At 33.7% G+C, this 13659-nt stretch overlaps 1 protein-coding gene across 1 annotated transcript; it reads left to right on the top strand.

The window, feature by feature from the left end:
• The first annotated feature begins 8139 nt into the window (after nt 1–8139).
• LOC115957097 (ACD11 homolog protein) lies at nt 8140–12675 on the top strand. Its single transcript, XM_031075348.1, has 4 exons — nt 8140–8785; nt 10359–10531; nt 11381–11526; nt 12534–12675. Exons 1-4 carry the CDS (start codon nt 8561–8563, stop codon nt 12638–12640), a joined length of 651 nt encoding a protein of 216 aa, XP_030931208.1. The 5' UTR covers nt 8140–8560; the 3' UTR covers nt 12641–12675.
• The last annotated feature ends 984 nt before the right edge of the window (nt 12676–13659 follow it).

Consider the following 13659-nt stretch of genomic DNA (forward strand, 5'->3'; position numbering starts at 1 on the left):
TAGGAGTGTGTGTATCAGAGGAAGAAGCAGATGATGATGATGAGGGTGTTGGTTGTGCAAATGGAGAAGAGAGAGAAAAAAACGAGCGAAATTAGAAATTATTATAATAATGTATAGACGAGCTACAGTAACCGTGTATATATGCACGGTTACTGTAGCTCATGGAAATTTTTAGAAGATTTTACACAGTTTTACATGAGCTGATGTGGGAGATTTTTTGGCCAAAATGTATAAAATGAGGAAGTTTTTGTATTATAGAAGAGTATCCACCAACTGATGTGGATGCTCTAAAGTCCCAACAACCATTTCCAAATTACATGATTAATGTTATTCTGGACATTCTAATAAGACAAAATTATACTCGACATTTTAATGACAAAACTCAAAGAAAAAAAACCTTCATTGCCAAAACTTCATCTCCTCAATATCGATGTTGTATGGCCGAGATAAATCTAACAATAATGAGAGTAGATCAAGTTGAATCAATGAGTGTAAACTGTGGGGCTACTGATTTGCAGACCCAAAATTTCACACCACCACAAATACCACTATATCCATCAACCAAAAATCGTGGTGCAACCGCCATATAACACTCACTACCTAATAACTCCGACAATCCCAACCCAAACCCCTCTCCTCCAGTGGTCGGCAACATAAAAAAAATAATAAAAATAAAAATAAGAAAAACTAGATCAGCAACTTGATTGAGAGAGATCCTCTCTCTCTCTCTCTCTCTCTCTCTCTCTCTCTCTCTCTCTCTCTCTCTCTCTCACAAAATTGAACTCTAACTTTTTTCTCTCTCAATCAGATGCTTTGGTGTCTGTTCTCTTTCATGTGCGTGCCACGTGAGTTTACTGTTAGTATATTTAACCGTAGGGTGACAGAAGTATTTATTTGACAATGTATAAAGTTTAAAGAGTAAATTGTACAATTTTCAAAAAAAAAAAAAAAAAAGTAAATTGTCCAAAATAAAAGTTTAGAAGGTATAATAATTATATGGCGTGCTGCAAGAGATTCGCTGCCCACTAAACAAAATTTGAAAGCTCGGCATTTACCTGTGGAAGAGACGTGTGAACTGTGTGGAGATTCTCAAGAGTCACTCATGCATAGTATCTGGCTGTGCGAGCATGCCCAATCGGTGTGGAAGTCTGAACTTTGCTTCGTCCAGTATTACAGAAAAGGTTTTAGAACGTTTTTTTGACTTATTGGAGGAGGTGTTGCGAAAAGGGTCAGGATTTCATGTGGCTTGGTTTTCTGCAATTGCGTGGAGCTTGTGGCAGAGGCGAAACCGCTTGCGAGAGAATCAATCCGTTTGGCCACTTTATGAGATTGGAGCACGAGCAAAAGATTTGGTGACTGAATTTTTGGATGCAACAAAACAAGATGTCAGGCCGAGAATTGGAGGTACACCAGCTCGCTGGATTCCTCCTCACGATACGTTCTATAAAGAAAACTTTGATGCAGCTATATTTGAAGATTTGGGTTGTGCAGGTTTAGGAGTGGTGATCAGAGATTGTCATGGCCATGTAATAGCTGCCTTAAGTCAGAAAATCCAGGAGCCTAACTCAGTTGAAGCTGCTGAAGCGTTAGCTACTTGCCGAGCTGTTGTGTTCGCAAAAGAATTATGTATTTTTAAGGTGATTGTGGAAGGGGATTGTTTGAGGGTGGTGTAGGCCTTGAAAGCAAAGGAGAGGTGTAATACTCTGTATGGGAATATAATTGAAGATGCGCACAATCAAAGTTTATCTCTACAGTTTTGTCAATTTCAGCATGTTCGCCGGGATGGTAATAAGTTGGCACATGCTCTAGCTAGGAGAGCAATTTCATCCGCAGATTTTGATGTATGGGTAGAAGATCTACCTAGTGAGTTGGAGGTTGTATTCCAATCTGATTTACCTTAATAATATTGACTTACCGTTTTCTCAACAACCAAAAAAAAAAAAAAAAGGTATAATAATTATTGGTTTTTTTTTTTTTTTTTTGGTTTCTCATATTATTTTTTCAAAACTTTCAACTAAAGATTAATCACTTTTCGCGATGGATGGGCCCATAGCAGGATAAATCGCTGACCCAGGGAGTTTTTTCAAAGTGTTGGTGTTGGACTTGAACTACGCTCTGTTTGTTTTGATGGAAAATTTTCTATAAAAATAGTTTTCCGTGTTTTCTAGTATTTGGTAGTATAAAAAAAAATTAAGTCAAAAGAAAATTATCTTTAGTCAACAGAAAAAATATGGCTTATTTTTAGAGATTATTTTCCATTAAATTTTTTTGGAAAATAATTTTATCTCACATCAAGCTAAATAAGGGAAGTTAGAAGATTATTTTTCAACTCATTTAAGGTAATTACCAAACATAGGAAAATGAAATAGTTTTACGAAAAATACTTTTTAAAAATGACTCATTTTCTAAAAAATATTTTTGTCTAAACAATCAGAGCGCTACGGAAAGAGAGATAAGAAAGACAATATAAGTATCATATGAAATTTGGAAAGAAAACCAAATACATAACATCCACAAGTTAACTAAAATAAATTCATTAAATTTTTATTTTTTTTGGTTATATGAGATAACTACCATGATTATCTGGTATTCACGACTATAAAAAAAATTAAATTAAAGCAAACACCTTTACTCTAGAGAGAGAGAGAGAGGAAAAAAAGAAATTACATTAGAACAAAATAATTTTTTTTGAAACCGAAAACAACCTTCATTCATTCATTAGAAAATCTAAAATCCAAGTACAAAGCCTCAGTGGCTGGCGGTGGCGACTCTTCCATCCATACAATGTCATTATCTATTAGGCTAGCATAACAAGCTAAAGAGTGGGCAACTTAGTTGACACTACGATGGACAAAACTCAAAGACACAGACCAAAGACCTGCTACAATGCAACGAATATCCTCATAAACCAATCCTAGTCGAGACAAATTATGTTGTGCCGATGAGATAGTCTTCATCACAGTCACATTATCAACTTCAATGATCAGATCCGAAAAACCAGCATCCACAGCAAATGCCAAAGCTTTCCAACACGCCAACACCTCGGCCCCCTCACTATCAGCCACTGCATCCCCTTTCGCCGATAGTGCAGCCATAACCTCCCCATTCTCGTTGCGAACCACAGCACCTACACCTGATGCTTCCCCATTTGCAAACACTGCGACATCGAAATTAAGTTTGGAAATAGATATGATATATGAAAAAATTCAAAAAAACGTTATTATTCTCAATAGCAACTTGAATCGCATTTTTGGCCAGGAAAACATTGAAATTTGATTTTCTCTATTTCTGGAAAAGTTGTAGAGAATTGAATTTCCTTTCAAAAAACATAATTCTAAAATCAATTGGAATTTTGAGCAGAAAGTTATAGCCAAAATATGAAACGGGTGCAGAAGATAACACAAATTCAGCATCATCTTCAATTTTCTTTCAAAATTTCAAATGGGGATCAACATCAAATCTGTTCAAACTTATCTAATGGGCTTATCCCTTCCCTTAGCTTCAGAAGAAAGCTTTTGAAAAATAAGTTGGATAGAAAAACAGATACATTCTATGAAAAATTTCAAAAACAGAAAAATGCTCAAAAAACGTTACTATTTTCAGCAGCAACTGGAATCGCATTTTTGGCCTAGAAAACATTGAAATTTGGTTTTCTCTATTTCTGGAAACGTTGTAGAGGATTGAATTTCCTTTCAAAAAACACCAATCTTGAATCAATTGAAATTTTAAGCAGAAAGTTAGAGCCAAAATATGAAACAAGTGCAGAGATAACACAAGTTCAGCATCATCTTCAACTTCCTTTCAAAATTCAGATAGGGATCAACACCAAATCCATTCCAGCTTATTTAAACAAGTTTATCTCCTTAGCTTCAAAAGAAAGCTAATAACTTAGCTTTAAAGCTAAGCCATCCCTTCCCCTATAAAGAGAGAAGACCTCTTCCATTTTCTGCACCCCGATTCCCTCTGAAGAGCTAGTGAGTAGAAAAGAAAAGCTGTTGTGCAACTATTGTTCTTACTTTGGTTGTAGTTTAGTACTTCCTCACTTTCTCCCTAGCCCTTTAAGTGATCACTTCCACCCTTTAATTTATGGTTTATGTTGGTAAGTAGTTAATTATGCTCTTTAAGTTTATACACATGCTTGAGTAAATGCTTCCAAGTCATTATTTGTTTCTTTCATGATATGCTTGGATGAACATGCCTATATATCTCATTGATATTCCTTTTACATGCTTAGATGAACACTTCTAGGCTAATGTGCAACTTTCTCTTGAATGCTTAGATGAACATGTCTAGGTAGTTGTTTTACTTTTTTAAAACGCTTAAATGAACATGCCTAAGTATTTTGATTTTCTCTAGATGAACATGTCTAGAGAAGTAGCATGACAATTCTCTGTAGATAATGACAAATAGCATGACAATTCTCTATTTTCCTTCATGTGCTTGGATGAACATTTTCTAAGTTATTATCTGCTTTTCATAACATGCTTAGATGAATGTGTCTAAGTAGTTCTTTCTCTCTTTTTTGAATGCTTAGACAAACAGGTCTAATTAACATTATGGTCTTCGCTTAAGTACTTGGATGAACATGTTTGGGTGATTTTCTTTGTTCTTCTCATGATTGCTTGGATGATTGGTAGGCCCAAAAATAAATTTTCTTTTGCAATTATGTTGATGACAAATAACATGACGATTTTGTTTTCCTTCACATGCTTAGATGAACATGTCTAAGCTAGGAATTCCTTGTTTACATTAATTTCTTGGATGAACATGCCATTACGTTCATGCTTTCTTTACATTTAAATTTTTATCTAACAAATTTCACTTTTTGTTTCTCTTTATGTTAAATTCCCCAACACATATTTGTTTACAATTCTTGCAAATTAACATATTTATATGATATATTGTTTGTATTTGTTTGACATGGCATGATATTGACCAACTTAACCTAGGAGACTGGTTTTACCGGGGCGAGATGGGTGCTTAATCCATTCCTATCTAGTAAATTAGCCTCCGAACCAAGATCAAGGGTTCTAAACTAGGTTCTTGTATATGCAATTTTACATTTTTTTTAGAATATAACTAGGAAACAAAGTAATGTAATTTACTTTCTTAGATTGCATCTAGGATTAAAAAAAAAAAAAAAAGCATTGTAAATTTTTTTACAAAATTGATGTAAATTGCCATATATATTAATACAATAGAAGCATTTTTTTATATAGAAGGTTTTCTTATTTTTCCATTTAAATTAAATAAGTGGCGACTCCATGTAAAACCCTCGATCTAAGGGGGAGTACATTTTACAGTGAATTCGACATTTTGAGCACCACAATCCCACCCGTTCGTACGGGTTAGGCCCAGTTTAAGAAAAAAATTGGAGGGCCAAGGTCGCGATCACTCACAAGGGTAACCTAACTTCACCGAATATTTCACATTCTTGGAATGGAGCCACACAATAGCATCTTGCACCTACCTCCTACTCAAAGAAATTTTAGGTATGGCCTCTGCATCAAACCTATGAAAGACTAATTCTATCTGTTCCCTAACCCACTAATGAACTCTCCAATCAAATAAGTCTGACACCCGCCATTCCCATTCCCCCTCTGTTGGTTGGAAAAGAACCCTGTTTGTTGGATGGCTCAGGATCCACCTATCCTGTGTAACATGAATAGAAGCACCATTCCCCCACCCTTCAGCAACAGCCTCTCTTTAAGATTGGTTGAGCAAAAAACAAACTTTTCTAGACATATGATCTATTTGGACAATCAGATGCCTCTAAGAAACTACATCCTAGGAAATACTTAGCCTTAAAGCAACTATAAAGGAGAGATCCTTGATCCTGTAACAATCTCCATCCTTGTTTTGCCAAAATAGCTAAGTTAAAGGTCCTTATATCCCTAAATCCCATTAATAGAACAATGGTTTAAGCTCACTTGTTTTGGGATAGTTTTACCTACCCTTCTTGTTGAATTAGGATTTTCAAACACAAAACCTTATTGTTTATTATCAAAATTAAGGCTCCCTCACTCAAGGGTGGAACTATGTTAGACGTAAATCCTCCCCCCCCCCCCCTACATGTCAGCTGTTTGGCCACCCCAAACCCCAATTCCTTTTGCTGGCCATTTCCATTCCCCTCCCAACACATCATTTATATTCCATAACTTTTACCCCTAATTTTTACTAACTTTTTGCTATAATTTTTATTTTTAACTTCCTTTAGAAGCCTCATTCAACTCTTCCTAAAGAAAAATGCTTAAGCATTTACAAATTTGGCTACAAAATGTTTATAAAAAAGATGTGTCAATAAAAGTTTTTGTAGGTTTGTTAGTATTTTACTATGAACTTTCATGATTTTTTAGTATTTTTAATGCTAATAAGAATTACACCTATTTTCTAACTATAATCTTGTACTATATATATATATATATATATATATATATATATATATATAATACTTTGAGTTTTTCTTTAATTGCATATAAATATTATAGTTTTACCCCGGCTTCCCCAAACAAAAATCATGATTCCGCCCCTCACTAGTAGGGGTGTACATGGGTCGGGTTAGGTCAGGTTGAGGAGATTTTTTGACCCAACCCACCATGGTGGGTCAAAAAAAATTCAACCCAACCCAACCCAACCCATAACATAAGTTCAACCCAACCCACATGAGTTGGATTGGGTCAGGTTGAACCCATGAGTTAGACAATTTTTTTTACTACTATTATTATTGAATTGAGCAGAAAAAAAATATATCACACTTATCACCTGAATTGATAAACAAAATATACATTAATATATAAACTAATATTCTAACTTAGTTGTAAACAAAATATGTTTAAGTATCCAACTGAATTGATAAACAAAATATAAATGAACTAGTATCTTAATTCACTTATAAACAAAATATACATGAGTTCCTAACTCAATTATAAACAAAATATATCTAAAATTTTAAAAAAAAATTATTAATTATATAATATATTTAAATATATATTAAAAGAACTAATAGGATTTTATATTATATATGATAATAAGAACCGAGGAAGTACTCTATAGCTGGTTTTTTTATTAAAAAAAATAAATTAAATATATAATATAATTTAAACATATATTAAAATATGGGTAGGTCGGGTCGGGTTTGGCGAGTTTTCTGCACACCCTACTCACTAGCCTCAACATGCTTTCACTCTTGTCCATCGTATCATTCTCAATCTTTTAAATCAATCAATCTAACCATCAATTTAAAATTGAGGTTCAATCATTAACTTGACCCTTTTGGACAAGCATCAATCTAGAAATTTTCATACCCAAAAGCTTTGTTTAGCTGGAGGTAAAAAAGTGAAGGGATGGAAAACTCTTTTATTTTGTTGAAAATAAAAATAAAAAAATAAAATAAAATGTAGTTTATATAAATTTTCATGCCCCTATTACATAATATACAAAATGATTTCTTGTAATCATTAAATTAGAAAAATATTACTTACTATCAATCAAAATTAACATATTTATTCAATCCACCGTTGATTTTTAAAATTAAAAAAAAAAAAAAAAAAAAAAAAAAAAAAAAAAAAAAAAACCAACAACAACAACAACATAATTGAGGGAAGGTAATTTTGGTGTTTTGTCATCTACCCCTCTCCTCCCGCATTTTCTCTCTAAATTGGGGAAATATGATTTTGGTGGGCTCTAAGAAAAAACACTTAGACCTCACCAAAATCCCCTCACATTTCCCCTCTAACCAAACAACCATCTTTTCCATTTTCTCTCCTTTATCTATCCCCCCTTAAAATTACCACAAATAAACAGGCAAAGAGATAAGGTCAATTGATGAATTAGCCCTCTACTTGACTAAAGTCTAAACCCGACCTGTAAATACTTCTAATAATCACAATTAACTCGGGGAAAAAAAAAATTAAAGTAACAAGTTAGAAAATTGTATGGGCCAAGAGGACCAGGGTCCAGTAGTCAAGCAAGCCCTGCAAAATTTGGACCGGGGAGATGATGGCCCACGATCATGACAGGGATGGATGGAGGTGGAGCGAAATTCGTGTGGAAAAGCTATATAGACCAGAGATTGACTTTTCGTTTCCTATATAAAAGTCTCTGTGTTTGTATCAAACAAACAGAGAGAGAGAGAGAAAAGAAGGTTCTTTTTCCTTAGGCAGAGCGCATCCGTAGCGAAACTTCAAACCATCACGTTCCTAATTCTCCGCACGTCTTTCCAATAGTTTTAGAGAGAACCTAAGCAAAGCAACCAAATAGTTTTTCTAGTTTTAGCGTGTGGGGTCCCAATAATAACGCATTAACCTTTTTATTTATTTGATAATATTCAAATTCGATTCCTATCGAGCTATCCTACTTTGATAATAATCAAAATCCCCCAAGAGAAGAGAAGAGAAGAGACACAGAGTCGTGGTGCGTTGGCGTTGGTGCTGGTGCTGAAACCAAAATGGAATAAGAATCAAATATATACAACAAGAAGCAATAGTTTAATTTATATACCAAGTCTTCTTAATTTGTTTTTACAGCATTTTCCAGCAAATTAGAGAAAAGAAAAGAGGCGATGGATACGTACAGGCAGGGCAATAATGCTTGCAGCATGAGGACGCCTCTATCGGCTATGGCGGAGGCATTCGAGGAGCTACTCGAGATTTCAAAAGCAAACCAGAAAGGCTCCGAAGAAGAGATGAGGTTGGACACTTTCTGCGACGCCTGCTCTTTCGTCTCTGTTCTTTTTGGTTGCCTCGGCCTCGCTTTCAAGTTCGCCGAGTTGGAATACGTCTCCAAGGTTGCTTCCCTTCTATAACATTAACCACTCTCTTTTTCCTTTTCCCCTAACCAAAAAGAGTTTATGTTGATTTCAGTTATTTATTAATCATTTGAACCGAAATATTATAAACTTTTAATGTTATGATTATGAACATGTAAAAGAATCTAAACACAAAATATTTCTTCTTCTTGTTTTCCTCTCTCCCTCTTGAATTGTGATTATAAGGGAAGCAGTCAATTTTTTTGGTCAGAATTTAACATTTTGATGATGCTTTTATTTGGATCATCAAATACATGATTTTTCAAAGCCAAAAAAAAAAAAATTTCTTGTTTCACTTTTGGAGGAGAAGTTTATTTATAGTATCAGTTACTCGAATAGAAATAAGATGGTAGACAAGAAGGTGGAATGTTATATGCTTCTATTTTATCTCTTTTTATCATTTTTTTAAGATTGTATTTTTTTTATTAGGAACTGAGTAAATACTAAATAGTTAAGGGTGGGATATATTGTTAGAGGCTAGTTTTTAAATAAATCATATCTAGTCTTTCTTTACTTTTGGATAGCGCGTATTGCAATATCCATTGCAGCTGTTTTTTTTAGTGGGTCCATGACACTGTTTATAGGACCCGCAACTTGGGAAAAATACAAATTTAACTTTAAAACTGGATCACACGGTATTATTCATACATTTAAAAAATTTTCAACAATAAGCGATATTCAAACAGACTCTTAGTATTTACTAATCAATATATATATATATATATATTTTTTTTTTTTTTTTTGATATGATAGAATGTGTTTCATTTTGAATTTGAGAGTTATGTTTATTTTGTAAGGCAATCTATTTTTGAATAAGGAGGATGAAAAATCTTATTATTGAGTGAAATTTCACTTTAGAGGTTGGTTTCCTCAAAAAAAGCGAAATGCTTATCTCCTATGTTGTAATTCTGCCATTTGTGAGGTGCCACAAATAACACATTTCGAGGATGCTTCCATTTCGAACATCGAATGGATAATGTCTTCATAAATAGACTCAAAGCAAAGCTTCTATCAATTTGGAAATAGAGAAATTATTCTAGGTTTATTAAAGGTTATGAACATTGAAACAGAACATCCTTTCTATTCTTTGTTATATTTTGGACACATGAAAATTTTAATAAGCTTACAATTTAATTGAAACTATTTCATGTAAATAATGAGGTTCACACAATTATAAATTTCCAGGACAACACTAAGTCATATTTGCTCTGTGATTCATTCATTTTGAGAGAGAGAGAGAGCGTGTGTGTGTGTATCTGGTATTGTGTGTTAAGGGTAGATTTAAAGCCATGATAGGCAGTCTTCGTATTCTTTAGTGACTTTCTAAGATTTTTGACGGTCATGGATGAGGTAAATTCATGCCACTAGAGAGAAGGGTTTTGTAGTTGTTATAAATGCCTCTATTTCTCTGTAAGCCTTCGGGCTTGCCTTCTAAATTCTATATTTCTTATATTATTTACATGTACTGCTCCTAATGCCCTCTAATTTGTAAATACTTCATGATTGCATTCAATTGGACTTCTGAATCTAATTCTCCTATTTATACATTCAGGTACGTGATCTTAAGGAAGCATCAAGGACATATGACACTATAGAAGATATACTTGAGCTTGATGTTGCAAATGACACGGTAAAGACACCAGGAAGCCTTTCACGTAATTTACGACGAGTAAGACAGGGTCTTGACCTCATCAGAGCTTTGTTTGAACAATTTTTGTCAACGGAGTAAGTTCCACCCCTTCATGATTGCATCTTTATTTTTTTTTTTTTTTTTTTACATAGACTTGAGTAAGATGCAGCATCAATTTGTTTTATGTTCATAGATGCTTTTGTGATTCATCTATTACTAAACAATCTGTTATGAAATCTTTGTTTGGAAGTCGAGCTCTATTTCCTAGCAGCAATTAAATTCCTGGCTGTTGTTCTATGCTGCCCATGTAGCTTACCTACAATGCTACAACCCATCATCGTTCATGTCAATGTTTTTGATAAAATTAAATGCAGTGAGCTTAAACTCTATATATTTATGTATGCATTCCATTTTTGCAAATTAATTGAGAATTTTCAGTTGAATAACCTAAAGACAGTGAGATTTTGGTTGATTCTGGGATTATTTTTCATTTAACCGTTAATTTTGTTTGGAAAAGAAAAATACAGATTAGAACAGGAAAAAAGAGAAAGGTTCCTTTTATATAAATACTTGATATAAGCACTTTCTTTAGTGGTTTAGTATAGATTCATTCAAATCGACTAGGCAGGTTATTTCATCTCACCTATACATAATTGTATATACAAAATAAAATCCTAATGTGATGGCATGAAAAAAGATTGACTCTCTCTCTATTCAGCTATATGTCAGTATGGCTATAAGCAAATGACTGCTTAACACGAACTCAAAGTCCATCGAAGTTTTTTTTTTTTTCTTTTTTTGGTCAGATTAATTGAAATTTCCCTAGTGCTTAAGTGCTTATGCAGGCCAAAACAAAATTGTTCTATTTCACTATTTTTTAAATTCGATACTCTGTACTTGCCCTTCACTGCTAACATGTAATAATTTTCTTTTGTCACTTGTAGAGAGTACTCTTTAAAGGAAGCAGCTTCTACAGCTTATGCACAAGTTTGTGCACCATACCACTCATGGACAATCAGGACAGCAGTTGCTGCTGGAATGTATGCTCTTCCTACAAGAGACCAACTTCTGCTGAGACTCAATGAAACTGGTGAGTTTGAATCTAATTTTACTTTTTGAGTACCAAGTTTGAACCTTGCAATCAGAGATTTGCATTGTAGATTGCTAATGCTAAAGGTAACCCCAGGAACTAAACCAAAGCACCTTGATAATGCCTGTAAACATAGCAAATAAAAGAAATGTTGATCATATGTAGATGTAAATGCATTAGAAATTGTTGTTAGAAATACTATGTCTGAAGAGAGCTATTAAAATTCATTAAAACTGTTTCAACTAAACTTCAAATTTCAAGTTTAGGCGTATTTTCTCTTTCATAAATAGTAAGGAGTGCTAATGGATGCTTGTACAATCTAAAGGTTCTTTAAAATCTCAATTATGATATATTTAATATGGATAGTTTAATAACTTACCAAAACATTACACTATCTCCTTGTTTATAACAAGCTATTTATGTTATGAACGATGCTTTAAAGTTACGTTGGCACTGTTTAGATAATTTATATTAGGTTGCATGACACCATAGGTTTGCATTGAGGCTGAGAAAGGAGAGGTAAAATCTTTTTTTTTTTAATACTTGACATATTTTTTTCCTTCAGAGGTCATACTGCCATAGTTTTTTTTCTTTTTTTCTTTCAGGTAAATGCCATAGTTTTGTTTTAGTAGAGAACTATTTTCACCAAATTAATCATAAATTATGGAACATTAATGTGAATAAATGAGTAATCAATTCCTAGATGAGCTGTAGCCCAGTCCTTGTGATACATACCTATCTTGTAGATGATTTGTTATCAAGCTGAAGATGACATGATTATTTTCATCATTGTCTCTGTGTTTGAAGCTTGATTCTAAGAAAGGTTTATCACAGTTGATCCTTTTAAGTGATTTTAAGCCTGATCTGATAGTGCACTAACAATGATATATTCTTTTGTTCTTCACCAGATGAGCATAACATCTTAGCTTCCATTTTCTCTCTCAATTTTATATTAGAAATGTGGCCTCCCCAAGAGACCTCAACTTTTATTATCAATGTTGTTGCAGATCAGTCAGCAGAGAAGAAAATGAGAAGGTATATCAGTGCAGCACTTCCGGTAATAGAGTACATTGACAAACTTTACCTCTCTAGGAATATCATCTTGGACTGGTGACTTCACATTTGTGGGAAACAAAACAAAACAAAAAACAAAAAATGCAGGGATTTCTTGTTCAGTCAACGAGGAAGTCTGTCATGACTCATGCATCTTGATGTTTGAAGATCGTGTTGAAGAGGTTCGCAGAGCTCCATTGGAGCATCTCTCATTCAAAACAATAGCCATTTCTAGTAGTCCTTTTTTTTTTCACCATCAATGCTTTTTCTTATAGTAATTATACAATAGTCAGTTTTGTTGTAGTTGTTGGCAAGCATATTAAAGATAGGACAATATTTTAAGTGAACTGTGGTGATCTGTAAATAAAGAGGTCGTCACCAAGAATGGGTAAATAGACAGGACAATATTTCTTTAGATCCGTATGGCAAAGCAGACAAATTTTAGAAAGATCATTTAGTAATTCAACTTTCCTATAGATGCAACTTATTTCTTAACTTATTGTGATGATAAGTTGTGAGGGACAAACAATCACTTTCATATACTACCACTAACATCATTATATTTTCTATCATTCACAACTATATTTTCTATCATTCACAATTTGTCACTATGAAAAAGAGTTGTTCCCTTACACTTACTCTTACTAATTTGAAATTAAATGATTATATTCCCGATGCTTGTTTGGATTTGTACGATACACCTCTACCAAACTCGGCCCAAGCGCACAATATCTTAGTTTTGTTTCTTGAAAAAGCATTCCGTTAACCTTTTCTCATTGGTGGTTAGCCTGGTTTTTTTTTTTTTTTTTTTTTTTTTTTTTTTTTTTTTGATAGAAAACATGAACTGTTCATTCAACTAAAAAGAGATACAACAAGGAAAGCAAACAAATAACAGGGAGAATACACCACAAACAACTACACCCCGCCCCCCCTAATGAACCCAAGAGCCCAGAGGTATTCTTGTGCTTGCCTATTAAAATTTTGGAATTTCTTTTCCTAGGCTCTAGTGACCCTTTTTAAAGTCCCTCTCATTGGGCATAAAGGGATACTTATGGGCTCATATTTAGGGGAGGGTTTACT

This window comes from Quercus lobata, chromosome 1, assembly GCF_001633185.2.
Source record: "Quercus lobata isolate SW786 chromosome 1, ValleyOak3.0 Primary Assembly, whole genome shotgun sequence".
In the NCBI taxonomy this organism is placed as follows: Eukaryota; Viridiplantae; Streptophyta; class Magnoliopsida; order Fagales; family Fagaceae; genus Quercus; species Quercus lobata.